This window comes from Rousettus aegyptiacus, unplaced genomic scaffold, assembly GCF_014176215.1.
Source record: "Rousettus aegyptiacus isolate mRouAeg1 unplaced genomic scaffold, mRouAeg1.p scaffold_m13_p_2, whole genome shotgun sequence".
Classification (NCBI taxonomy): domain Eukaryota; kingdom Metazoa; phylum Chordata; class Mammalia; order Chiroptera; family Pteropodidae; genus Rousettus; species Rousettus aegyptiacus.
The window spans coordinates 121,954,048-121,979,946 of NW_023416295.1; the positions used below are offsets into that span (position 1 = coordinate 121,954,048).

General features: G+C 31.9%; 1 protein-coding gene and 1 pseudogene across 5 annotated transcripts in view; both read right to left on the minus strand.

The window, feature by feature from the left end:
* Positions 1-25,899, minus strand: part of USP15 (ubiquitin specific peptidase 15) — a 104,360-nt gene that overhangs the window by 9,594 nt on the left and 68,867 nt on the right. For 3 of the 5 annotated variants that reach the window (XM_016150747.2, XM_016150749.2, XM_016150748.2), the window contains 8 exons: positions 8,859-9,032; positions 7,361-7,519; positions 7,058-7,282; positions 2,168-2,251; positions 1,983-2,077; positions 1,691-1,882; positions 679-794; positions 242-514 (listed from right to left, as the gene is read on the minus strand). In XM_016150747.2, the coding sequence (XP_016006233.1) occupies positions 242-514; positions 679-794; positions 1,691-1,882; positions 1,983-2,077; positions 2,168-2,251; positions 7,058-7,282; positions 7,361-7,519; positions 8,859-9,032 (1,318 nt within the window). Of the gene's footprint in view, positions 1-241; positions 515-678; positions 795-1,690; positions 1,883-1,982; positions 2,078-2,167; positions 2,252-7,057; positions 7,283-7,360; positions 7,520-8,858; positions 9,033-15,227; positions 15,370-25,899 lie in introns of those variants that run through there. The other 2 variants (XM_036237811.1, XM_016150751.2) reach the window with 2 other exon arrangements.
* Positions 17,170-25,204, minus strand: LOC107513739 (annotated as a pseudogene).

Here is a 25,899-nt window from a genome sequence, read left to right on the forward strand (position 1 = left end):
AAACTGTCATTTCCAAGCCATTAAAATATTTTTAGGAGTTAAAAAACAAAAACAGAAACAAAACTTAAGCATAAGCTGAACCTCCATTTAATAAACATTGACATGTGTTTTATTATACTTTAAGATTTCAGATAAAGTAAATGTTATTTTTCATGTGTTGAATTTTGTGGTTTTCACCAAAAAAACCCCAAATATGTTTTCCTCAAGTTTAGTGTTAAGCTGTTTTCATTCAAATACTTACCATCTAGCCTAAGCTGCCTATCATCAAATCTTATATGCCTGGTATCATCTTTGATGTAGTTGATATCAGTATTGCCTAGGTTGTTGAACTGGAATGTAAACAATCGTTTTTTGTGTCCCGTGAGTTGACCTTTGCATGTTTCCTCAGTACATAATCCATTTTCAGAATCATTATCTCCTCCAACTGAATCTTCAGACTGACTGTTTTCATTCTCGGAGGGAAGTTCTTGATCCTGGCTGGATTCATCATCTGGCTCATCTGTTTCCATTTCACCTAATTTTAGATATTAGAAGTCTTTAAGCAAACTCAATGCTGCATTTAAAAAGTATCATTTTCCCATGCTTGAGGGTATTTTTTAGTTCCTTAATCCCTATCCTCTCAACTTTTCTCTGAGGCAATAATCTAAGCAAAGTGTTTTTACAATAAGGAAGACTTACTTGGTGAGCCTTCTTCATGTATGCCATTTGGGCCATTCCCATTAATATTTTGGTCCTTACAGCAGTGTAGGGATCCTTCAGTGTCTTCCGTTTCAGTAGATATTTTGACGTATCGGCTTAAATAAAATCAGAAATCAAACAAGTTCAGTTCTATAAAGGTAAGAATTTAAAAAGTTTTCCATACATTCAATAAAACAAATCTTTAAGGTAATAAGAGTTGTCATTTAGTATATTCAAGAATAAATTCAGACTCAAGATACAATTCCATTAAGTGCAACTGACTAATCATTTATATTTTGGTTGTCTTTATAAAAAGGAGTTAGTTGTTCTTGGGTTTTAACATCTTTCTTCTATATGTTAAAAGTTTGTGACAAATTATTTGACTTAAAATTTATATAAAAATCCTCATTTAGATGATAAGTTATATTATTGCTAAGATCATTTATAGTTGTATAATTTAATCTTTATGTATGGGTTATGGAACCACAATATTAAAATAGATATGTAAAAATACTAAACACGTCAGCTGTAAAGTGTAAAAGAAAGGGATCAAATGGAATTCCTGATTACCCTATAATTCATATCAAAGTTTTAGGAATACAAAAATGGGTTGCCTTACAACACTACCAAACATTAAAGTTTATCCTTTTAAATAAAACTAATTAGTATGAATTCTTGAACTAGCAGTGTATGTACAGAAATAAAAACATCTGACATTTGTTATTTCAGTCTGCAAACAAGCTAAATTTTAATTTTCTTTCAACTGTTAACTTTTAATTTTTCTTTTCACTGTAAAACAGTTAAAAGAATTCATGCTCCCTGAGTTGACTGTTTTACATGATCAAGAAAGTGGATTAGAGTATAATTTTATTTTTTAAAATTGCTACCTGTTTAAATGAAGTTGAGATAATACAGACTACTTATTTAATTATAGTCTGATAGTATCTTGCACGTTTACTTTCATTAGCAATTTTATATTTTATTTTGTTAATGTAGACTATCTGGCACTTACCACATTCTCAAAAGCAGAAGATTATAGAGTTTATCTTCAGTATTGTTTCGTGGTACAGCCATAAGAAAAGGCTGACCAAAAAGTGAAGAACCAGTATGATGGGTGTAACTTGAGTGTCTAAATTTTTCTCTTAGGCAAACAGGAATAATCACATGCTCTGTATCTTCTGTCCTATTGATGTTAATTTCAAACCTACAAGGACAAAACTGACCATAAATTCTGAAAAACTTTTATATTATTTCTTTTGAATTTTTTCTCAAGTAATATTTTGGACAATGAATTTTATACTTACACATAAATATCATCCCGCTCCATAATACTGCTAAGGTTTTCATCCATTGCGAATATTCTATGAAATCTATGATTGTATATATCGGTAACTATCATCTAAAAGAAAATATATTTCTATTAAGCTGGTTTTACAACACTGCAAAACTAAACTCAAACATATACACTTCAAACCCAGAAACATCTTACCTTATCTGCAGGTACTCCTGATAAAGCAGACAATGCTGTACAAAGATCAAGTATGTTTCCAATTTTGGGGACAACTACTTTGTACTAAAAAACAAAAATATTTGCAATACATTTATTACCTTGCAAAAAATATTCAGTAGATAAAAACGAACTCATGGTTGTTTCCTCACATTCACTTGGCATTTGGCTCACAGTGCCTCCAATCCTGGGTGACAATGTCCACAAATATGATTTATCTGCGCCTTATTGTTCCTCAGCTCCTCAATTCAAAGACCTATACTTGCATTTAACTATGGTTAACTTTTTGGACCTTGTCATAACCTGCTATACCTCTGATATCTTAAACTCTTAACAGGTTACTCTCTAACCACTATTTACTTTTCCTGGAAACTCATGATTTCCTAATCTTGGCTTATACTGAAATCTCTAGTCCTTTTAATTCTGAATGTTTCCCCAGTTTACTAGCTCCCTGTCTTCATGTCTTTCTATCCAGACCCCACATGTCACTTCAACCATTCCACTGAAAAACCTTTAGTTATTTGTTATTCAGTTTTATTCTTGTTACATGTTCAGAGCTGTTCAGAACTGCCAGGGAAAACTGCCCGACTTTAAAGATTGGTGCACTACAAATTCACAGTTCTTAAATTCAACTGATCCTTCAACACTAGCCTGAAATTTTCTCATGTATCCCTCATTTGCTTATTCTCTATTTCTCTCAACATTTAAAACCTTCACCATTGCTTAGGTTTCCTAGTTCACTACTTCTCCTTTCACTATCAGCAAAATGCCTATTTCACTGAAAAATTAAAAGCTACTGGACAGGAAAATATCCAACATCCTGTCCCCATATTAACTTGACTCTGAAAGGTCCTTTTGTGTCTCTCTGAACACAGGGAAAGAGAATAAGATGTCTTTCTTCCTATTAAAGGCTAACGCTAGCATCTATGCTTTGAATCTCATGCTCTTCTGCTTCCTCTTGAACCTAATCCCAGGGACCTATCCTCTATTTCATTTTGGCTAGTATATAAACACTGGAATTTACATAAGTCTCTCAAAAAACAAAACAAGTCTCTTATTGTTTTCCCTCTAATAATTTCTCTCTGCTTTATAAAGAACCTTGTTAAAAGTAATGTCTACACTGACTAGCCTAACTTCAAGTTCCCATTCATTTACTAATCCACTCCTGGCTTTTGTCTTCACCTCTTTAACCTTTACCAAGGTTGTCAATATTATCATACAACCAAGTCTTTATCAGTCCTTATTTTATTGACCTCTCTGTAGCATGACTGCTGACCACTCCCTTCTTTAAAAATTTCCTTTCCCTACAACACCATCACTTAATTCTCTTCTACTACCCTGGTCACACCTTCTTCTGAGGATCTTCTCTCATGTCCTTTAGAGTTTTAACCTTAGCTATCTTCCTGATTCTACAGGCTCTCCTTGTACTAGGTGACAATATATCCTGGTTTGCTTTCACCAGTCCCGGATTAGCTTGTTATCTTGGTATAATTAATCACAGCCACCTTTATTTTTTAAAAGAATTCAAGTTTAGATGATAGATTACAGGGTAACCCTAACTGCAGGTAATCTCATCCTTCTAAGACATTCACTACCATCTTCACAGAGTTCACCACCTAATTTTTATTTCAAGCACAGACCTCTCTCTTCTAAATATGTAAACTCTAAATCTATTGATATATCTACCTAAATTTTCCTCATGTATCTCAACATTTCCAATACTAAATACAGATTTAGGTCATGTTAGGTCAACATATCCAATCCTAAAACAAGTTTCTTCTTACACCTTTCTTCTTCTATATCCCATTAAAACAAATAGCACCATTGTCTACTCAGTTTTCCAATCCAATAAATTTGGCATCATTTTTGAATACTCAAACATTTTCACCTTCTATATTCAACTGATTCTTCTAACTGCCATCCTGACACTAATCTTAATCTTAGGAGTTCAAGCCCTTTTAATTTGTCATCTGATCATTACAAAAAACCTCTTAGTACATCTAATCAAAGCCTTTCTGATTCAACCTTTGCACTAGCCAGTCTTCTTTCTCAAATATAAATCTGGCCACATAATCTCTCCACTTAATAATCCTAAGTGGCTTCCCTAGTCTTTAGGGTAAAGTTCAAACTTCCTACATGGCATTAAGGTTCTTTGTGATCTAGCTTCTGCATTTATCATATTATCTAACTGCAGTTTCCAAAAGTGGGCCATATCTTCTTTTTCCTTCAGTCCTTTGTACATGCCTATATGTCTATAATGCTTGCATTTCTAGCTTTCAAGTGTTTAAAACTTAATCACCCTTCAGAATTCAACAAAGGAATCACCACCAGCAGTCTGGGTAGGTTGCTCATTTTGTAAACTCATACTACACCTTGTCATAGTACTTTCAACACTGTATGATAAGCTTCTTGAGAACCAAGACTAGGAGTACCTCTATATTTCCAGCACCTTGCATTAGTATGAGAGTTTAATACATAATACATGTCCAATACAATTACTAATAAACTTCTAAGATATAAATCAACTTCGGAGATGGACAAACTCAAGTAAGTTAACGAAGCTAATTTCCCTTTCCCCTCCAGCTGGTTAAGGCATAGTGTCAATGAGGCTATCATTTTATATTTGCATTGATACTGCCTCCAGGTGGAAAAAAAAATCCCAACTCCCCTCTGCTGATCATAGCTTGAACCTCTATAAATTTATATTTTGGTCACCAAGTGAGAAAAGAGATAAATTAATAAATTCAAATTGCTGGAAATATAATTCAAAACTCATATTATGGAAGAACATTCAACACATATACATATACCTTATAGCTAATGTGTAACCTGAATGCAATCTATATAATCCAGATTGTATTACTGGCATGGGAGAATACTGTCTTTAACAAAGGCGCTGCAGAGAAAGAGTATTTTTTTTTTATTGTTGCAATAAATTTTTACTCATTGTTTTATACGCTCTTATTCTATTATACTCATTGGCATATATTTATAAAGTTAAGAACTAGAGAGGGAAGGGTGTAGTTTAGCATTGCTAACTTCCTTCCACTGGGGAAAAAAAGTTAACAATCTAATAAACAAGTGAATAAGTGAGTATCTAAAGCATGTGATTTTAGAAATGTGAACATATATTGTCCTGGACAAATAAAAGCAGTCTTTATTGGCCCTGCTCATGGATAAGGGCAAGTACCAAGTTTCTCTGGCTCTCCATAATATTCTCAGCACTACTGAATGAAATACTGACATAAAAGCACTAAGTTTAATGGGTTCATAAAGAAAACATAAAAAAGCAGCAGAAGGGTGAAATTTGTATAACATTACTTAATTAGTCTCTACCAAACTTTAACTTTTAATGGAAGGGCTATATTTTATGAACACTTCATACTGTGCCCTTGTTGATAGTAAACCCAATCACTTCCACTAGATGAATGATAAGACCACATAGTTTTGTTCAAAGCATACCCTTCATTCACATAGATTCCATGAATATTGCTATGGGCTAAATTGTCTCCTCGAAATTCATATGTTGAGGCCTTAACCACTGATGTGATGATATTTTGACATGAGGCCTTTGGAGAGTTTAGATGAGATCATGAAGGTGGGACTCTCATGATGGATCAGTGCGCATATAAGAAGAGGTCCCAGAGAGCTTATGTGTATGCCTCCTCTCTTTTTCTGCCACTTGAGGACACAGAGAGGAGGAGGCTGTCTGTAGTTCAGGAAGAGAGTGTGCACTACAAACCAACTATGTACACTTTTCTTAGACTTCCAGCTTTCGGAACTGTGAGAAAATAAAATTTCTGTGGTTAAAATAGCTTAGTCTATAGTATTTTGTTGTGGCAGCCCAAGTAGACTAACTAAATTATGCCCTAACAAATTGTACTATCTGGCTGGAACCCTAAGCTAAGAATCTTTAGTAAACAATCTTCAAAGTAGGAACCATGTCTGCTTTGTTTACCAAACAGAGATTTACACTCAGTAGGTGCGCAATACATATCTGAATAAATAAAATTTTTGAACACTACTTCTGCAGTAGTACCTACAATCATGAGGGTTAGAAATACAAAGATTTAAAGTCCGTATCGTCAAAGAATTCATGGCCCAGAGGAGAAAAGATCAAACTAAACCAAAGGTCATAATGATATTTGATAAGTACTATAATAGAATTTAGGGGAACAGAAGGTAGAAGAGGAAGGAATTACTTTTATTAAGGTGGAGTGTTAGAAATAGATGAACTAATTATTGAAAGATGAAAATATAGTGCTTTGTGCCACAAAATGTAATGCAATCAGGCAGACAATTGATACCAAGGCCTAGCAAAGGGCTCCTGAATAGAACAAGCAATATTTGATACTCTAAACTATTAAAAGATTAAAAAATTATTGAAGAAAGTGTTTTTTGTCTACCTATATTTCCATTTCTCCTCCAAATTCTTATGGTGCCTAAAAATTATACATATTTGAATTTACCATTATCTTATATCATAAATCAAAATGTATGGTAGGTATTAGTTTTACTTCCAACAGCTACTAGGAAAAAATTATAATTAACATTCAGTTCAAGTTGGAAAATAATGCTATGTTACTAATCTTTGTAAGCTAACGTTAACCCCAACATTGTGAAATCAAACCACCTCTCATTTTTTTGATAAGAAAAACGTCTTTGAGAATTTTGTTTTACATGACAAATAATGATACTTTGCATATCCTTCACCCTACCCTTTCAAGTTCCTAAAAAGTTGTACTAATTTCCCATGTATTTAGCTAATAAAATCTTACAGAAATAAATTTATTACTGGATCGTGTTTGAGGCATAAAGACTTAATACTAATTTTTTAAAATAGCAAATGCAAGGAAAATAATCATTACTTACCTGCATAGGTTTGGTAAGTGGGTCCATTCTAACTAAATAAACTTCCAAGGTACGTTCTTTTTTCATGGGCAATGGAAGTGTCAAGTAACAAAAAGGATCGAACGTTACTGAAATCTTAGCACATTCAGGACAAACTAAAGTTGATTTGAAAAGGCCATGAAATATATCTACTATGATTGAATCATTTCTTTTTAAATGGTTTTCCCATGCTTCTTCAGCAACTACCTATAAAGAAAACAGACACTTTTATATAAAGATATTACATTACTAAAATGATGGTGATAATAATATCATTAAATTTACCTTATCTGGCCTTCCGTCAGCATCTTTTAATTGTATATATGGTTTTTTCCTAATTCTATTCAAATCCTCATGTAGTCCATCTAATAGAAAAGCTAATAGTTCTTGACAGTCCTGCTGCTGATATCCAGAGAACTGAGGTGCAAAACGTCCTACCTGTGTCTGCAGGAAAAACAAAACTATAAAATCAGTTCTAGAGACAAATTTATTTAAAAAAAAAATACATAGTTGATTCCCATTGTTCATGGATTCCTTATTTGTGAATTCACTTCCTTGCTAAAATTTATTTGAGCCCCAAATCAACTTTTGGCACTTTTACAGTTATCTGCAGCTATGATAATTACATATCTAAAAATATTTTAAAATGATAACTAATCTGTAAAATAGAAATGATGACCTGAGGAAAGAACAAGGAGAAAATATGGAAAAGTTTTCTACAAAGGATTGGAAAACACTAAAGACTATTAAAATTCAATAATATTTCTGGGCCACTAGAAAAAATTACAAAGCTCTTATTTCATTTTTGTATATAAAAAGAGAATGAATCTCATAGAGATGACAGTAATATTCATGTTCATATATAATTTTCCTAGTCTTTGTAGTACTATTTTTTAGATGAGACTAAGAAGAAATGTAAAATAAAAAAGTCAGATATTAGGAGGCTATTTATACAATTTTAAAAGAGAATATCTAGCAAAATGAAACTAATTATGGGTGAGTTGAGAAATGGTTTGTCTGAACTAGTTTTCTATAGTTCAGAAAGTTGAAGAAGATAACACAGTTTTTGGTTTGCTGTTTTTTTATTTTTTAGGAACTAGTATATAGCTAATAAAATGTTGCCTAGTAGATATTTTATATGAATATCCCTTAAGATGTTTGAATAAAAAATGGTTAAAAACTGCCTAGTCTCTGAAATTTTAATGACAAACTAAACTACTAGAGATTTTACTGATTCTAAGAAGTAATTACTTCACAAATTAAGATAAACTTAAAAGTTTAAGAATTATATTAGAATACATTTAATTAATATTTAGTTTGTTTTGTAGACCAGTTTCATTTTAATTATTTTTCATACAATGACTCTTGAAATAAACTGAGTTCTTCAGAGTTCAATGACATGCCCAAATTTAGTCTTTACATTTGTATAAAATATTTTTGTAAGTTTCTCAGAGATGAACTGTATTCTAAAACCTGTAGATACTCATTACTGTCTCTTTATTGTCACTTTGTACCATACAATTGTTTCTCAACTTTATTTCATTATTTCCTTCCCCATCCCCCAGAGTCTTTTTAAAACATTTAAAAATTAACCATCTGTTCCATCCTCTGGCCTGGAAATTTAATACCACAGATATACTGTCTATCTATTTATGTGCTGTGGCCCTTTGCAGGGCCACGAATAATTGTTATAGCTATGCCTTTTCACCCATTGCTCAAAAAATGAATTTTTGTCCTCTTGGGGTGATATAGTCCTCATTGAAAATGTATTTACTATACTAACCTTAAAGGCTCTTGGTGTGACGTAGCTAAATTTTCCAGACCACATTTGCTTGATCAATTCAGCATAAGATTTAGCTATTTCACCTCTCATTCCTAAAGGATTGTCAAAGTTCAGTTCTTCTTGATATTTATCATTGAGGAAATATTCAGTAAGTGGAGGTGTGTTGCTCAAACACTGCAAAGAAGAAAATAAATTTTCAAGTCAAGGTAACCACAGTTAAACATGTTAAAATGAAGAAACAAACAAATTGATCTGCCATAACATATAGAGAAAAATTTACATGATGGCTTCTTGCACTAATCAATAACTGGTCAAATAAACACTCAAATGATGCACTCAACTATTCATTTCTTAAATTTCAAATCAACTACTTATAATAAATAAATGAAAATGCTAATATTTGTTGCTGTAAAATCTGCATTAATTTTAATCACAGCAAACTACCTGTTAACTAGGAGAGAAGCTCAGAGTTTTCCTTCCTTCTTTTACTTTATTGGTAGAAATTATGAACTGTCTACTCATCCCAGGGACCTGCGAATTAGCCTGAGTAGGTAAAAACTGAGATAGAGTGTAAGCACGAAATTAATTTAAAAGAGGATTTACTGCTTTCAATGTCAATTCCTTAACATGAAAAGAGCAGCCTTTAAATTTTCCATGTGGTCAACCATTTTAAAAAAGGAAGAGTAGAGTTTAGCAGAGCCTGAGAAAACAAATTTTTGTTATGTGAACCCTGGCTAACTAAGTGTGTTTCTTACTTCTTCAAGCTTTTCTTTAATAGCATAATCCAATTCTCCTTTATGGCAAGATTAAAGCTATTAATAAGTTAGTTCTCCAACTCTTTTCCATTTTGAATTAAATAATCTAGGATTTAAAATAAAATAGAAGTACAGTTTTTCCACAATAGTGTATCTCAAGTTGGAATAATTTTAAGTTGATAATAACATATAATATGAATATAATATTACTTTATCAATTAGATGTCTAGTGTCATTAAGTAGAATATATAATGAAAGACAGACCTGCAGGAAGATATTTGTCTTGGAGTCAAGTGGCAAAATGCTTTAAGTGCAGCTAGTTGCATGTAAAGTAGAAACCCACTCTTATTAGGGCTTGGAGTTATAGTAATGGAAATCAAAGTTTTTTGAAGCTTGCACACCACTCAATTTAAATTAAGTTAAATAGTCTTGATAGCTATGAAAGGTTCACTGTGCTGAGTTCATGTTGATAACTTGGATGCTATAAGCTATGACCATGTACCATATAGTGTTTGGCTAAAACTCCAAAATTAAGCATATTCAATTTTTTGAAATAAACTATGGTGCTCTATTTTGTGGTTTCAATTATAAATCAATTTATGTTTACTTAAGTAGCCATAATATCTATTTTGGAATTTTTTTTTATATAATAAATAAATATAATAATGTCCAAATTGGTAGTCTAACCCCTACATTGAGGTGAAAGAGATGAATGTTTGTAATATCATGGCATTTGTTATATAATTTATAGGCAATATAAATAGTTAAAAATGTTTGGATAGGGTTATATAGGCTTTAGAATCATTTACATGCCATTCTCAGCACAAAAAAAATGTTATGTGAGCAAGAAGATAGAAGTATGTTACAATGTAAAAGGCAATTAGGAAAAGGATTCTTTTCTTTCTTCTTAACTTCTTTTATGTCTCACCCTTTCATAATGTTACATGTCTTCTGAGTTTCATTTTCTCTTTTTCTTTTGATTATCCTTTTAATTATAAACCCAGCACTGGAGGTAGCATCAGGCAACCCAGAATACAAACATCATGGCTACACAGGGCATAAATGCCACTGTTTAGTATCATCTGATTTAGTACAAGAAGATCAACACTAAATAGTCAATGAGGCAAAGCGGAGGTCAGACAGCATGCCCAACAATTATCGATTAGTTTTCAAATCCTTATAGTTGATCAGCTTAGGGCATATTAAGAATATTCCACTACTGGCTGTAACAAAGAATCTAATTTATAGTTTTACCAAACACCTCAAAGAATCCAGTTGTGCAAGCATAATTTTTGAATTTTGTTTTCCACTATATTATTCACATATATCTTTATCTTGCAAGGTGCTTCCAAATATAATTAAAATTTTATTAGCTTTCCAATAGCATCCAGAATGACCTAAAATTTACATTTAATCACGTTCTTTGCTACAAATCCTTTCATAGCAATTTCATATTAAAATCTCAGATCTATAGAAGGGTCTATCTTTTGCCCACCTATGTAGCCTCATTCCTTGCCAAAAACTTTTTTTAAAACTCCATCTCAACCTTACTTGACTTGTGGTTCCTTGATCTCCATACATTCTCTTTCAGTAAATTTGCAACATTACTCTATGTAAAATGTACCTTCTTTGCCTTATTTCTAATTAAACCATTAAGATTCAGGTACCCTGTCTGGAAAGCCTTCCTAGATTCCTTTAGACTGTTTCCTCTTGTATGTTTCCATATTGCTTAGTGTTCACTTTTATTATATCACTTATTTTATAATATACTATAACTTTAATTTTTACTTTGTCTGTCTTGATAAATGGACTGAGACCTCCACGAAAGCAAAATTTGTGGTATCCTTTATATTTATATTTTCAGCACTAAGCACCTATGTCACTTGGCATTTAGCATGTGAACAATAAACATATGATTAATAAAAATGTTTCTGCCTATATTTAATAACATATTTACCCTCTTCATTTTTTCACTCTTTTCTTTCAATGTTCGGCACAGAGTATTTAAATTTTATTACTTATTTATGTTTTAAATTTCCCATTACAGTTGATACCTAATATTATTTGATACTAGTTTCAGGTATATATAGCACAGTGATTAGGCATTTACATAATTTATGAAGTGATTCCTCCAATAAGTCTAGTACCACCTGGTAACTTACACAGTTATTATAATATTACTGACTATACTCTCTATGTTGCACTTCACATCTCTGCAATTAAATTTTTGTTGAATAAAATATTACCAAGTAAGGCAAAAATATACCTGCTTGTAATTAAAGCACTTTCTTCAAGCACTTCCACCTGATTACTAAACCAAAGGAAGAATAGCGCCTATTAAAAAATCCGCACCTTCACCCTCTTTGTATGACTTTCATTCAATCCACTATCTGCTTTGTACTGTATCTCTGCTTGGATTTTTTAAAAAGTCCCTGATATAGAGACCAGCGATCATTTTCAAAGTGACACATGCCAGTTTGTGAATGATTATAGTTCAACATTATTAAACTAAAACCCACAAAACACAAATAGTTTTAATGATATGTAACTGCCTGTCAAGATATTATAACTAATATATTTTCAGATAAACCTTATATTTAAACCATTAAGTCCTAAATGGTCCAAAAAAGCATACTATCTGTTGAACATAATGTTTTAGGAAGCTCACAAACTACATTTTCTATAATTTTATACAAACACATATATATTCAATAGCCATCTTAATTGTTCTACTAATCATAATCACAAGTTTAAAAACTAAACTGATGTGACTTTTTCTCCTCATCTTGAAAATATCATACTTTTCTCCCTCACCTTGAAAATAATATTATTCCAGGAGTCACTATATTCTTGAAATAGTATAAAGACAAGTTAAAACAGTAAAAGTTCTTATAACTTCTGATAAAAATTTTGAGGCATAACTGGAATGGAGATAAAACAACTAAAATACTTCCATTCCCCAGGTGTTATCAGTATTCAATGCCATCATTCTGGTAAAAGAAAAAAATGCAGTTTCTTAAAGTTGGTCATGAAGTTTGCTTTGTAATTTATGCAAGTAATTATTCAGTATTTTAAAATGAGCGTATCTTAGAAACATGAACAACTTCGACAATTATGAGAAAATCGTTTATGTGGATTGGTGACATTAAATACAAAGTTTAAAAAAATGGATAATTTTCATTAGTTTAATAACAAAAATCATAACCAGAGTTCTGAAACACCTCTTTCAAAGACTGTTCTACTTAAAAACAAAAAACAAAAAAAAAACAACTTTCTTATCTGATTGGGACTGTCCTAAAATGATTCTATATATATATATATATATATATATATATATATATAGATAGTCATATATATATATAGATAGATAGTCATACATGTGTAGATATAGGAAATTTCCTTTTTAATCTGTAAGATATTTTTACTTAGTGATATAATTTGGACTAGAAATCATATACAGATGTTGTGCCTATGTAGATATCTCTCTTACTCTCAGTGCTTTTTAAACTGTAAAATAGAACAAAATTCATCCTTTCTTTATATGGTTTTTCTTAGCAAAAACTGAGAATATGTAGGAACATATTCTAAAAACAAAAAAAAATATATAAACCGTATTAGTACATTATTTTTGTGGCTACTTATGAATTTTGTGAGCAATTCTGTGCTTCACCTCTATTAATTCATTTGATATCAACTGCCTGACACTGACAAATGCTAATACTTCAGTATTTCACTGAGAATTAGCTTTTACAATACATCACCCCAAAAATTAGATCCACATGAAGTACTATGATTGACCATAATACATATTTTTTAATCCATTTTGTTTATATCATAATTGTGCATAGAGCTGGTCCTGAAATCAGGTAGAATTTTGTCAAATACCATGTTAAAAATAAAGTAATACTCAGACTGAAGGAAAAGATTCTGTACCAGTAGTTTCAATTCTTAATGCAAAAAAGTAAAACACTTACATCAAGGAAAAGTCAAATGCACTCATTAACAATGCTAAATATTTCTATATTTAAGTATTTTTTATGATCCCTAGGTGACTTAATCATGTACAAAATTGACAAGCGCATTTGAAAATCTAAGAATTTAATAACTAAATTTCATATTTATTATATGGTACACTTTTGGCATTCATTAATTTAATCTTCATGATATAATGATATAATGGAAGGTTCAGGACATAAGCCGGTAATGACAACTTATTGAACCATAAAGAATGATGAGAATAATTGGTGTATGTATAAGGCAATCATTTTGTGAGTAGACATGACAGCTAAGTATCTGTTCCTCAAAGTGGCTTTGAGGTTCTCTACTGTGCTTACATATGTATTTAAAATTGGAAACAGCAAGTAATAAGAGTATTCTTAAATGTAAATTTGAATTAGGAGTCTTACAACATATTCCTTAGTTTAATGTATTAAGATTGAGCCTTAGCATGTACTCTTGACCCCTGCTTAGAATATTCTTTTCCTGTAAGAAATTCCTACTTTGTAACACTCATCTCAAATCTCTTCTAAATGTTACATCATCCTTAGTAGCTCAAGGAAGAACTACTATTCCATCCTCTAGTTTAACTATACCTTGAACTCACTTAAACTGAACTTGAGACCAGACTCCAGGTCTTATTCACCTTTGCACGTGAGGATCTAGCACAATTCCTGACACATACCTCAATAAATGTATGTTGAATGAGTGAAAACTTGTATGTTAGAAAGACTGGAAGCACCCCTTAGAGAGACAGAGTAAAGGGAAAACACTTATCTAAGGAAATCTGAATTGCACCGAGTCATGTAACTATAACCTACCTAGAAGTTTTACAAGTCAAAAATGAAAGTTCAAATAATGCCTAAAGAGGCTTTCCTGATGAAGAAAAATAACTTTTGTGAATGCTCCAACAATGATCAAGATAAATCAAAATAAGTGAAAGATATGTGAAGAAAAAATAGTTGGAAATACAAATTTAGGACATCTCTTTTCCCCAAAACTCTCACCTGGAATCAGACAAAAGAATTCTAAAGAGAATTATCCTAAATAATCAATGTCTTATCCAGTGGACATATAGTTCTGCTATGTAGTTCAATGTATACAGACTTTTAACCACTGCTACCACGAAAAACTGTTTTTAAAAAGAATGCATATAACCATCCCACTATTTTATAAGGATTAATTCTATGTGAAAACTCTCTAGTTATAAAGTTCCATCCTTAACCCAACATCTTAAAATTGGAATACTATATAAAATGATTTTCTTTCATTATTTAATTACTTGGAAAGACTATGATGCTTTGCCCATCATTTTTCCTTATATACACATGCACAAATTCTATTGCTCTTACATTACTTTCAAAAAATTCTCCTATGAAATATGTTCTCATCAGTAAAACTGATGTTTCTAGAGCTCTCTGAAAAAACATACGTGACTTGTATAAGAGTGTCTCAATTTTGTATGTCACTATAAACTTCCAGTCTTTTTTTTTAATTGATGAAATAAAATAAGGTTCTACTATATTACCAAATCTCGTTTGTAATCAATGTATTTCAGGAAATGAATAATTAATAGCCATCCCAATAATTTGTAATGAATCTGGAATTTCCCCAGTACCTGGAAAATAGCCAAAGTAATCCCCTTCAAAAAGAGAAAGTTGTCTTTTGTAATGCTGAATATGAACCACTCCCTTTCTGTTCAGGTGCTCCAGAAGCCCAATTTTCAAGTGATCATGTATGCTATTTTAGTAAACCGGTAACTAGAACAGGAAAGAAAACAAACTTAATTTTTGATTACCTAAAGCTTTTGAGTTGTGTAACTCATTCTGTAACTGATTAAAATGTAACACCACTCATAATCCTTTAAAAACTTAAACTGACCAATACTAAAAATAAAAACCCAATCTAAAATGAGAAAATCATTTTATAGTGATAAAAAAAAAAAAAACCCACCCTGAGGTAATCCACAGTAACCTTAAAATATTCCCAAATTATTTTTTCTGAATTTTAAGATATGGATAAGGAATTTTTAGATTTTCCATGTTACTGTTTTTCAATTTGTCATGACAACACTATAAACATTCTAAAAAGGTACTGTATAAGTTTGAAGTATTCTATTAATACTGGGATACTGGCTATAGTTCTGTAATTAAATAGAGAGACAGGGAACTGTAATATAGACTTTTATGGTGAAGAACTACAAATATAAGCCTGCCCCCTTCATCAAGTAAATTTACAAAATGAGATTTTTAATATAGTGGTGTTGTTATTTTTTCCTAGGAAAGGCAAATTTCACTACATTTGAAAGCTCAATACTGAAGCTTTGCCACGTATTTCTGGAAAGCAAACAGAACTATAGCTCTATTTTGCTATTTTGCCTTGCCATTCTCTCTTCGCGCTTTCTTTAAAGAACAAATTTAGGTAAGTAAAATACAAGTCAATATAACTTTAATTTACTTAGTTTTAAAAAACTTATTTGAACTGTTTTTTTCTCCCTTCCAAGTAGTCAGTGAAGAGAGAACTGGCATACACTCTACTTAAAATATGAGAATTTTACACAGTTCTAAAGGTAGCATTTTTGAATTGGATGAGAATGTTGTTCTAATATTTTAATGTATATCATTAATCTAGTCACTATGCTTAAGGCATGAATAAAATTAAAACTTCATTTCAAACCCCTGCTGTCACGCTTTCCTTCAAATCCTATGGAAGTTTTCCCTTATACACTACTTAACTCAGTGAAGAATTATTTTGAAAGCTCTGGGAAGTAAGAGAACTAATGGGAAACATTTTTGGGGATTAGCAAGAAAATGTCCATGTATTTTCCACCTTCATGTATAGGAATGAGGAAGGAGAATGATAAATTTGTCAAAAAGGCAACCCTGCTACTTTGCAGGGAGTAAATATTGTGACTAGAAATATCAGTACTAAAAAGGCCACGATTATGTAAAGAGCACTGATTTTCATCTTTAAAGCTAAAAGTAGAAAGCAGAAGATCCACTTGCAATACAGATAAATTTGAAAGCTTCTGTGATAATGATTATACCAGCGACAATGCTAAAAAGTTTCTGGTAGGTATATTTAAATGAGGTTTAAAATTACTAGATAGTTTTTATTTTTTATTTTTTTAGTAATAATTATTTAATGAGTAATTTTATGTTTAGATATTCACTTTATGGGAAGCATGCTACAACCAAATGGTTCCAAAACATTAATAAACACTAGTGTAAGTTATATTTATTTTAAAGAACTAAAGCTTACGAATTCAATTTTAATATTAAGTATCTTATCTCCTACCTCACTAAAAATTCAAAATGGGCTCGATGAAATGAATGCTAATAATTTAGGCAAGCAAGGCAATCAAAGAATTTAAGACAAGACAATGGTTCTTTATAATTTTGTGTGTTCAGTACCTTATAATCAATATTTAGCAAAGCAACATTTTTAAATAAATGAGTATTCAAGCCTGATCCTGTCTCATCTCGGAAGCTAAGCAGGGTCGGGCCTGATTAGTACTTGCATGGGAGACCACCCAGGAAGACCAGGTGCTGTAGGCGTAAACATTAAAAAATAAGGGATTTTAAACTGACAAATTCCTTGCAATCTGTGAGGTCAACCAAGGGTTGCCTCACCTAAAAAAAAAAAAAATGAGTATTAAGAATTTGTTAATCTGCAAAGGAATATGGGAATAGCAGAAAATTTTTTTAAGTTTAACTGATTTATTACATTTTTTAAGAGAAACTACTATGTCATATACTTCTCTGTATCTTTTAATTACACTAGGCCCATAATCCAATAAATACTTAAGCTGATTTGAAACAAATTTAAAGACCATTTGACAGCATAAACCATGAAGGTTTCTGATTATTGAAAAAGAACTTAATCAAAATAATCACATAACAAATATTTGTTAAGAACAGAGGATCATTATTTTAAGAGTCTCTAGAATTACAGAAATAATGTTCTAAAATATATATTTTTTTCATATCATTTACTGAAATCATTCAGGGAACTACATGCATGGAAGCAGGAGTATGCTCTGCCAAGCTGTGATTAACAAGGCAGCAAGTGTACAGATTTGTTACAATGGTGGAACAAAAACCGTAGAATGTCTTAGACCTCTATATATTGGTAGGTCTTTGACCCTTCAGATGCAAGAAATGTGTGTGTATTTATGTACAATTTTTTTTACAATGCTTCTTAAAATAGATCTTTTTTTATTTCTTTCACTGTGAAAGTTTTCTTTAATTTGTTATGAAACCTTTAAATATAGCCAGTTAGCTTTGATTTTATTACCTCTACTAGTATGGACAAATAAATTTGTAGACACTACTTTAAATGTACAGTGTCTACTTCAATTAGCATAATTTTATTTAAGGAGTTAGGTTGTCTGTGTTGGCATTTTCAGGTGTAGTTTATGAGACAAGCTTCTGACCCTGAAGTATTATTATTATTTTGAGCCCTGCTCACAATCTCACTAGCAGTTAGTTGCGTAGCCAACCTATCATAACCCAAGATTCCACACGTCCATAAAAATGAAGAAATTACAACCTGTCCTAGCTATATCACAGTGTTCTTGAACTAATCAATTAGGTCAACCAATATACATAATTTTTTTTTCGACAACTATAAAGTACTATAAAATGATAATTACAGATAAATCAGTGAAATTAACCAACAAAATAATTATTTCAACTTCATGCCTATAACCAAAAGCTTTGAAACATAATAGCTTAAATAAAGTAGTCATTAAACAAATGAAGACGCAGCCCACTTTATTGAGTCTAATTTTTGGGAAAAATTATTTCAGGGAGAAAAAAACCTAAGTTAAGATATTTATTAGTGTTTACACCAACAAGCTGCAACCACTAATTCAAAAACAGGAGGGCTTTTTCCTCGATAAGAGTACATTCTTTAATAGGACTGTATTTGAATAAGAATTTTACACAAGTAGAATATGGAATATATACCTTAACACAAGAAACTAAAGAAGAAATATTTTACATTACAAAGACCATTCAGTTGGTTCAATCACTATGAGTTACCCTTCCAATCAAATTCTTATTTTTTAATATTTATTACAAATATTGCAGTCAGTTCAGTATATGCCAACAATCATACACAGTTCTAACATTTAGTCGTGTGAAGCACGCTTAACTGTTTCCAAAAGGATATGTGATGTGGTTTTCATTTTAGAAGAGTGACTGAATTACCGTCTGCTTTTTAATGTTTCAACTAACCATTCCACTGCCTCCTCAAGGCCAGTGCCTTTGGCTGCTAAAGTTTTGAGTATTTGCCATTTTTGGTCCTTCAAAGCAGGTAACCCAAGTGAATGTGCCATCTCTGGCGGAGTCATGGCATGTTCCATGTCCTGCTTATTTGCAAACGACACCAAAATGGCTTTTCTCAGTTCTTCCTCCTCCAACATGGCAATTAACTCTAATTTAGAAATGCCAATTTGATCTTGGTCACAACTGTCTACACTACATAAATGACTGCATCTGTTTGAATAATAACAACTCCAGTATGGTCTTATGTGTGTCCTCCATTATCCTAGACCTGGAATCTAAGGTTCTTGTATGTTATCATCTTGACATTAAATCCAATGGTAAGAATAGTAGTAATAACTTCTCCAACCTGTAATCTGTACAAAATTATCATTTTTCCTGCTCTATCTAATCCTACAAATAAAATTCTCATTTCCTGGGTTCTAAACAGACTAGAAAATATACTTGAGAAAAAGCCGCCTGTCTGCCCTCATCAATTGTCAGAGACAGGCCCTGGCCTAGGCAGCAATTCTTATCTGAGCCCCAGTGGCGGTGCCTCTGGTCGCTTTAGCCTCCAGCTCCAGTTTGGAGGCAGTTTCCTTGGAAGTCTCTATACTATAATTCTTTTTAAAACTATTGTGCTCTTCAGGAGTTTAGAAATATCATTAATCTGGTACAGGTTCAGTATAAACATTTCTGGTAAATTTTTCTAATGCAGTGTTTGTCAAACCATCTGTGTAGAAAGGCTAATTTTTAAAAAATTTCCACATCATCACAGACTGAGATACTTTTGTAAACTATAAAAATGAACCATTAGAAAAATGAACTAAAAAACACTAATCTCTCAAACTGCTATCAATGTACTGGATCACTTACTCTTCATTTCTGTACTTATTTTATTGCTGACCAGCACTGTTTCATACATAGACACACAGTGAGAAACAATGTTCTAATATATTTTCTATTATCTGACATTATATCAAACATTGAGGATATAAAAGAAAACCAAAGACAGTCTCTACTTTCATGATTCTCACTGTGCAAAAGGTATTCCAGAAAAAAGAAAGTGGGCAAAGGGTAGGGTGGGAGAGCGGTGTGGGAAAGGCAACTAACAAAGAGGTAACAGTATATACAAAGAGGTTTGAAACTTAATGAATTCCAAAAATTTTTAGTTTTGTCTAAAGAGGTAGGCAAAGTCCAGTTTGAATTTTATCCTTTGTTGAGGGTAAAAGGGTTTTGAGTAAGGAGGTAACATAATCATATTTGCATTTTAAAACAATGACTCTGGAAGCAGTGTACTAAATGGGTTAGAAGAGGATAACTAGAACAGAGAGGTAAGTTCAAGATGTATTTCACTAGTTTACATGAAAGATGCTCAAGAATTGAAACAGTCTACTGATAGGACTGAAGAAAATAAATGTTAAGTGGTATTTAAGAGGCAGCAGAATGAACAGGACCTTGGGCTAAGTCTCAGGTTTTTGACTTGGGTTACTAGGTAGATGGTTGTATCTACAAGGGAGTATAAGAAACAAAAGAATCAGGTCTCTGGGGAAATGTGGTCAGTATTAGAAGGCATATTGAATTTGAGTTATCTGTAATGTTAGCTAGATATAAGAATGTCTATCTAATTAGTAATATATTGAAGGATAACTCAGAAGAGAGAATTATAGTTGGGAGAGATATGAGATGTGTCAGTTATAAGTGGATGTGAACTTCTTAAAGGTAAAGGGGCTACAAAGAACCTAGCGAATAGGTCAAGAGTGATCTTATCAAAAGCAATTTCTATGGAGTAGTATGACAGTCACAGTGATAACAGCAGTTGATACCTTATGTACTGCTTACTATGTGCCAAGCACTTTATCTTCATTTAACTAAGAAGGTTCTTATCTAAGGTCACACAACTTATAAGTTGTAGAACGAAGATTTGAATCTAAGCATTCAGGTTCCCAAATCCATATTTTTATCTACTATGCTATGCTGCAGAGATGAGGCAACTACTGAATAGGAGAGGAGATGAGAAAGTAGAGAGAAAGCAGACCATCTTTTTCAAGGTCAAGGCTCCTCTTGACTTCACTCCCCTAAACCAGTTTTAAAAAAAGACTTGACCATGTATATATGCTGAAAGGAAGACAGTGAAGAGGTGATGTTAAAGGTACAGAACAAAGAGGAGATGATCAATGAAACAAGTCTCAGGGAAGGTAATACTAGTCCCAGATTATTTCCCAAAATAATCTTCCTGAGATTCTCAGGGAAGGTAATACTAGTCCCAGGAAGACGGTGGCATAATCATGATGACAGAGATACTTTTGGTATGGTATTCAATGAGTATAAGAGGAATTTTAAAGTATATCCATTTTACTATTAAAAATTTCCATATAAATATAATTAGTAACTTTTCCCCCAAAATTTGTTTTTAACTTCTTTTTTAAAAAAAGTTATTGAAAGCTTTCTCCTAACAAAAAGTACATAATGTATAGAAAAGCCCTGGGCGATTACTTCAGAATAGTTCAATTATATACTAAATCCATAAAAAAAATACACAATACACACACATACTCATGCACATATACATAATGAATACATATGTGTGTATATATATATTAGTGAGTGTTAATAATTCAGTTTCTATTCAAAGGAATATCTCTTTAAATGAAGGCCAGAAACAGATTTCTAATTACGCACGAGACATGATTATAAAGCAGAAAGTGATTTTTCACTAAACTCTTCAAATTCAAATGAACATCATCTTTAATGTGATTACTTTAGGAGATTATATGTTCCATTGATATTATCATGGTTCAAAATATTTTAGGCATTTCTCTTTTTAGAGATGGCATATATAAGAAAAAGCATCAATATCTAGCACATAGGAGGTGCAAATATGTGTTTACTGAGTGTATAAACACCACGTGTTTTGCTATGGTAAAAAAAGATTTCTGATATAGGAATTTCTGTGGTAGAAAAATGTGGGAAAAGCATGAACTATAATGTTATAGTTACATCTCTGCTAATTCATTACTATTTTTATGACTACATAAACAAAACATAAATCATAATGAATGTACTCTAGCAACGGAAATCGAGACCCAACTCAAATGTAATCTCCTTGATGAAGCCTCACTTACTTCCCAATGGCTTTCTTTTCTACTTCTAAAGGATAAAAATGACTTTTTCGACTCTCTATTAACAATGTCTAGAACAATGCTTGGCACATAGTAGAGACTCAATAAATGTTTGTTGTATTAGCTACATAAATTAGTCCCCAAAACAATAAAACTAGTTTAATTGTTCTTAATTCCTTTGCCCCTTTCTCTCTCCAACACAAGATAAACCCCATTATTTAATTTACTGTATGAACTCAGTCATCTATTTCATGCACTATGTAGCTGAACACTGCTAGAGAAAATAGTAATACCATTCTAAAATGATCTTCAACCTCAAATTAGATTTCAAGTACTACCAAGAAATCTTTTTCACTCTTGCCTAATGATCTGGTCCTGTATTTTTAGATTAATATGAGTCATCACAAAATCCAGAGATTATCTGCATCCATAATTCCTTTTCTCCTGTTGCAACAGTAGTGTCTTTCCTCCATTAAAATATTGCATTGTAAGGCTTAGTCCTGGGGCCTCTTTTTCATAGATGCTCTCATTTAGATCAAATCATTTCCCTGATTTTAAATATGATCTGCAACAGCCATATTTCTATTTCCAACCTAGGCCTCTGATCTGTATATCCATCTGCCTATGATGTATCTTATTTGGATGTTTCATGGGCATCACATACTATATGTCTAAAATTAACTCAATCATCTACTCTTCCCTTCCCAAATCTACTCTTTCTGTGTCCCTTCTAACACTCCGATTTCACTAGTTATCATTATGATGTACAGCCAGAAACTAGAGACAAACTTGTAATTTCTTCCTTCATTTTTCATTAATTTGCGTGCCTTTTACATGCCAGACACTGATCTAAATAATGGGGCTAGAGTAGTGACTAAAATAAAGCCTCTGAGGTCATGGAGAGTATGACTGAGGGGGGGAGGGAGGGAAAGAGAGTTGGAAGTGGGATGGCAGGCAGTTACTATTGTATATAGACTGAGTGGGGGAAGGATATGACTGATAATAGAGACCTAAAGGAAGCTAGAGAGCAAAAATATAAATATTTGGAGGAAGACCCTGAGTCAAGAATATTCTTTGACAAGGGTTAGTGAGGATGGAGCAAAGTGAACATGAAGAAAAGTGGTAGAAAATAAGATAGCATATTGGGCCTTACATTCTTTTTTAAAGACTTTAGCTTTTGTTGAGTGAAATGAGAAGCATTTAGTATTATAAAAAGAGTAACAAGAAATATTTTAGGTTTGAAAAGAATCACTTTTGAGGACCATAAAGTTTAGGTGTATTAGCAGAGGAATCAGTTAGATGATAACTGCAATTAACTAGATGAGATGATGGTAGCCTGGAACCTTCAATGCCTTTGTAATACATTAAAATCTAAATTCCTCCTACATGATCTGGCTTTTGTCTACTTCTTCAAATTCATTTTAAACTATTCACCTTCAAGTATTATTCCACAGGTTACTTATCTTTTTTTGGGGGGGCCCTCAAACTTGCCCATCTTAGGGGCTTTGCACATGTTATTGCTGTAACTTCGACTCTCACCTGCCTAACTCATTAACTGTTCTCTGGTCATAGTTCAAATGTTATTTATGGAGAACACGACATCCAGTATAAATTAGGTACTTTCCAAGCTTCTATTATTTACTCACAGCACTCCATTTTTTCTCTTTGTGATACTTATAATCCTGATTTAGTTAATGTTTATCTTCCCTACTAGACTACCCTCCATGGACACAAATACTGTTTTGTTCATTATGGTATAATTAATGCCTATCACAGTGAAAGACACGCAGCGGGCTCACAATAAATATATACTTAACTTCATAAGTATATCTTATTTGAAAAAAAATTATTACCCAGCTTGCTCACCTATAGTATTCTGAAGATAATGCACTGAACAACTTCAGGTTCTTGAAAATTAATTTCATCATCAAAGGAAGAGAAATATCTACTAGTGATATTCAGTAGAATAAAAGCAATTCCAAAAGGAGTTCTTGAGTTGTTTTGAGCATTTTTATCAACAAGTGATTAAGTGTGTATATAAACTCCTAGGGAAACTGTTTTCAACTGTGTAACAGTAATACTACTTTAATAGGAGCATCTTGTATTATGGGGGCCATGTATTTGGCATAAACATAAAAACGTTTTTAATATTTACACAATGTTAATATACTTAATCCCACTGAACTATACTCTTAAAAATGGTTAAAATGGCAAATTTTGTTACGTATACTTGACTACAATAAAACATTTTAAACCATTTCTTGTAAGTTGATTAGTATAATTTTGAAAGATAGATTATCTCAAAATGTTCTGAATACCAACCCAGGTTTAACTCACTTATTAACTTGTCTTAGTGAGTCACAAGTCACTTAGTTTCCTTGTCTCAATTTTATTATCAGTGAAATAAGGATACCTCAGGCCCTAAGTCATACACCACTGTGAAGAGGAAATTAAGAAAGTGACAATGATATGAAAACAATTTGCGCTATGCACAAAGAAAGGTATTGTTATTGTCAGAAGCTCCAGGTTCATTACTGGGTTGTTAATATTTTAATGTGAGTTTAAAAGAATTAATAATTTATTTTAAATATTATTATTAAGCAATGGTTTTCAATAACCAACTCGCTGACCCTCTCTCTGGTCGGTAGAATATCATTTACAAGTCACTGCAAAGAGGTGATTGATAACACTGAGTAATTGGTTTTTATACAGATAGTACTAAAAGAATATTGAATTAAGCATTCATTATTGGAAAAGTGACAAAACTAATGAAGTTGATCATGGGCAATGAGCATCACAAACTATTTCTGCTCACAAACTAAAACAGAAAGATGATCTTAAGGTAAGTGACATTAAAAGGAAAAACAACCAACAAATGACATGGCATAGCTTCAGTTGACTAGAATTTAAATGTATAAATTAACATGAAACCAAACAGGCAAATGACAACAAAACAAGTCCTTATTAGGGATTTAGTGTGGTTTTCTTCATTGTAAGGCTTTTTCTATTATCCTATATTTTCTAGTGATACTTCGATAACACCAATTTGTAATTTAGAATGTAAGCCTGAAACACTTTAGAAACTTCCAATCATAAAGTGTTAATGATGTTAGTATACATTTAATAAATAAGAAAAATATATTTTAGAAAATATTTCAACATCAAGAAAATAAAGTAGACTAGTGGTTATTCAGAGGGTAGGGGGGAAGGGGAGTAGATGAATAAGGGGGATCAAATATGTGGTGACAGAAAGAAGTCTAACTATGGGAGGTGAACACACAGTGTAAATGTGTATATGCCTTACTGTTAAAGTGTACAGCTGAAACTTACTGGATTTCATTAACCAATGTCACCATAAAAAAATTAATTAATTAAAAAAAAAAGAAAATGAACTGTTTGTTTTTCAGTAATAAAAATAAATTTGAAACCACTTTTTCCCTCTCTTTGCTTTTTGGAGGGGGGAAATTTGTAGTTACCATTATAAATTACAGACTGACATTTCTTATGCTTTCTTTTCAATTACAAATAAAAATCCTTCAAACAATTATTAAAATCAACGAGATTTTAGTCTCATTATATTAATAATCTATCTTTCAAAATTATACAGTATGATCTATAAATAATTATACCTAATTGAGTATATCATTAAATTGGTGTTCATCTTTTATATTCTATAGCCAGAGAAATGAAAAATAATTCTGTATTAGAGTCAGATATAATTATTTACAACTCCCTGAAAGAACCCCTATATTTCCCTGTAACCTATACTCATGTCATTTCCTCTTACAGAATTAGGAACATACAAAACATTAAAAAGTCATTATTATCATAAATAGAAGTATTAATCTTAGAGAAACTTGTATATTAATTTGGAAGAATGTGAAAAGCCGACAACTAAGAT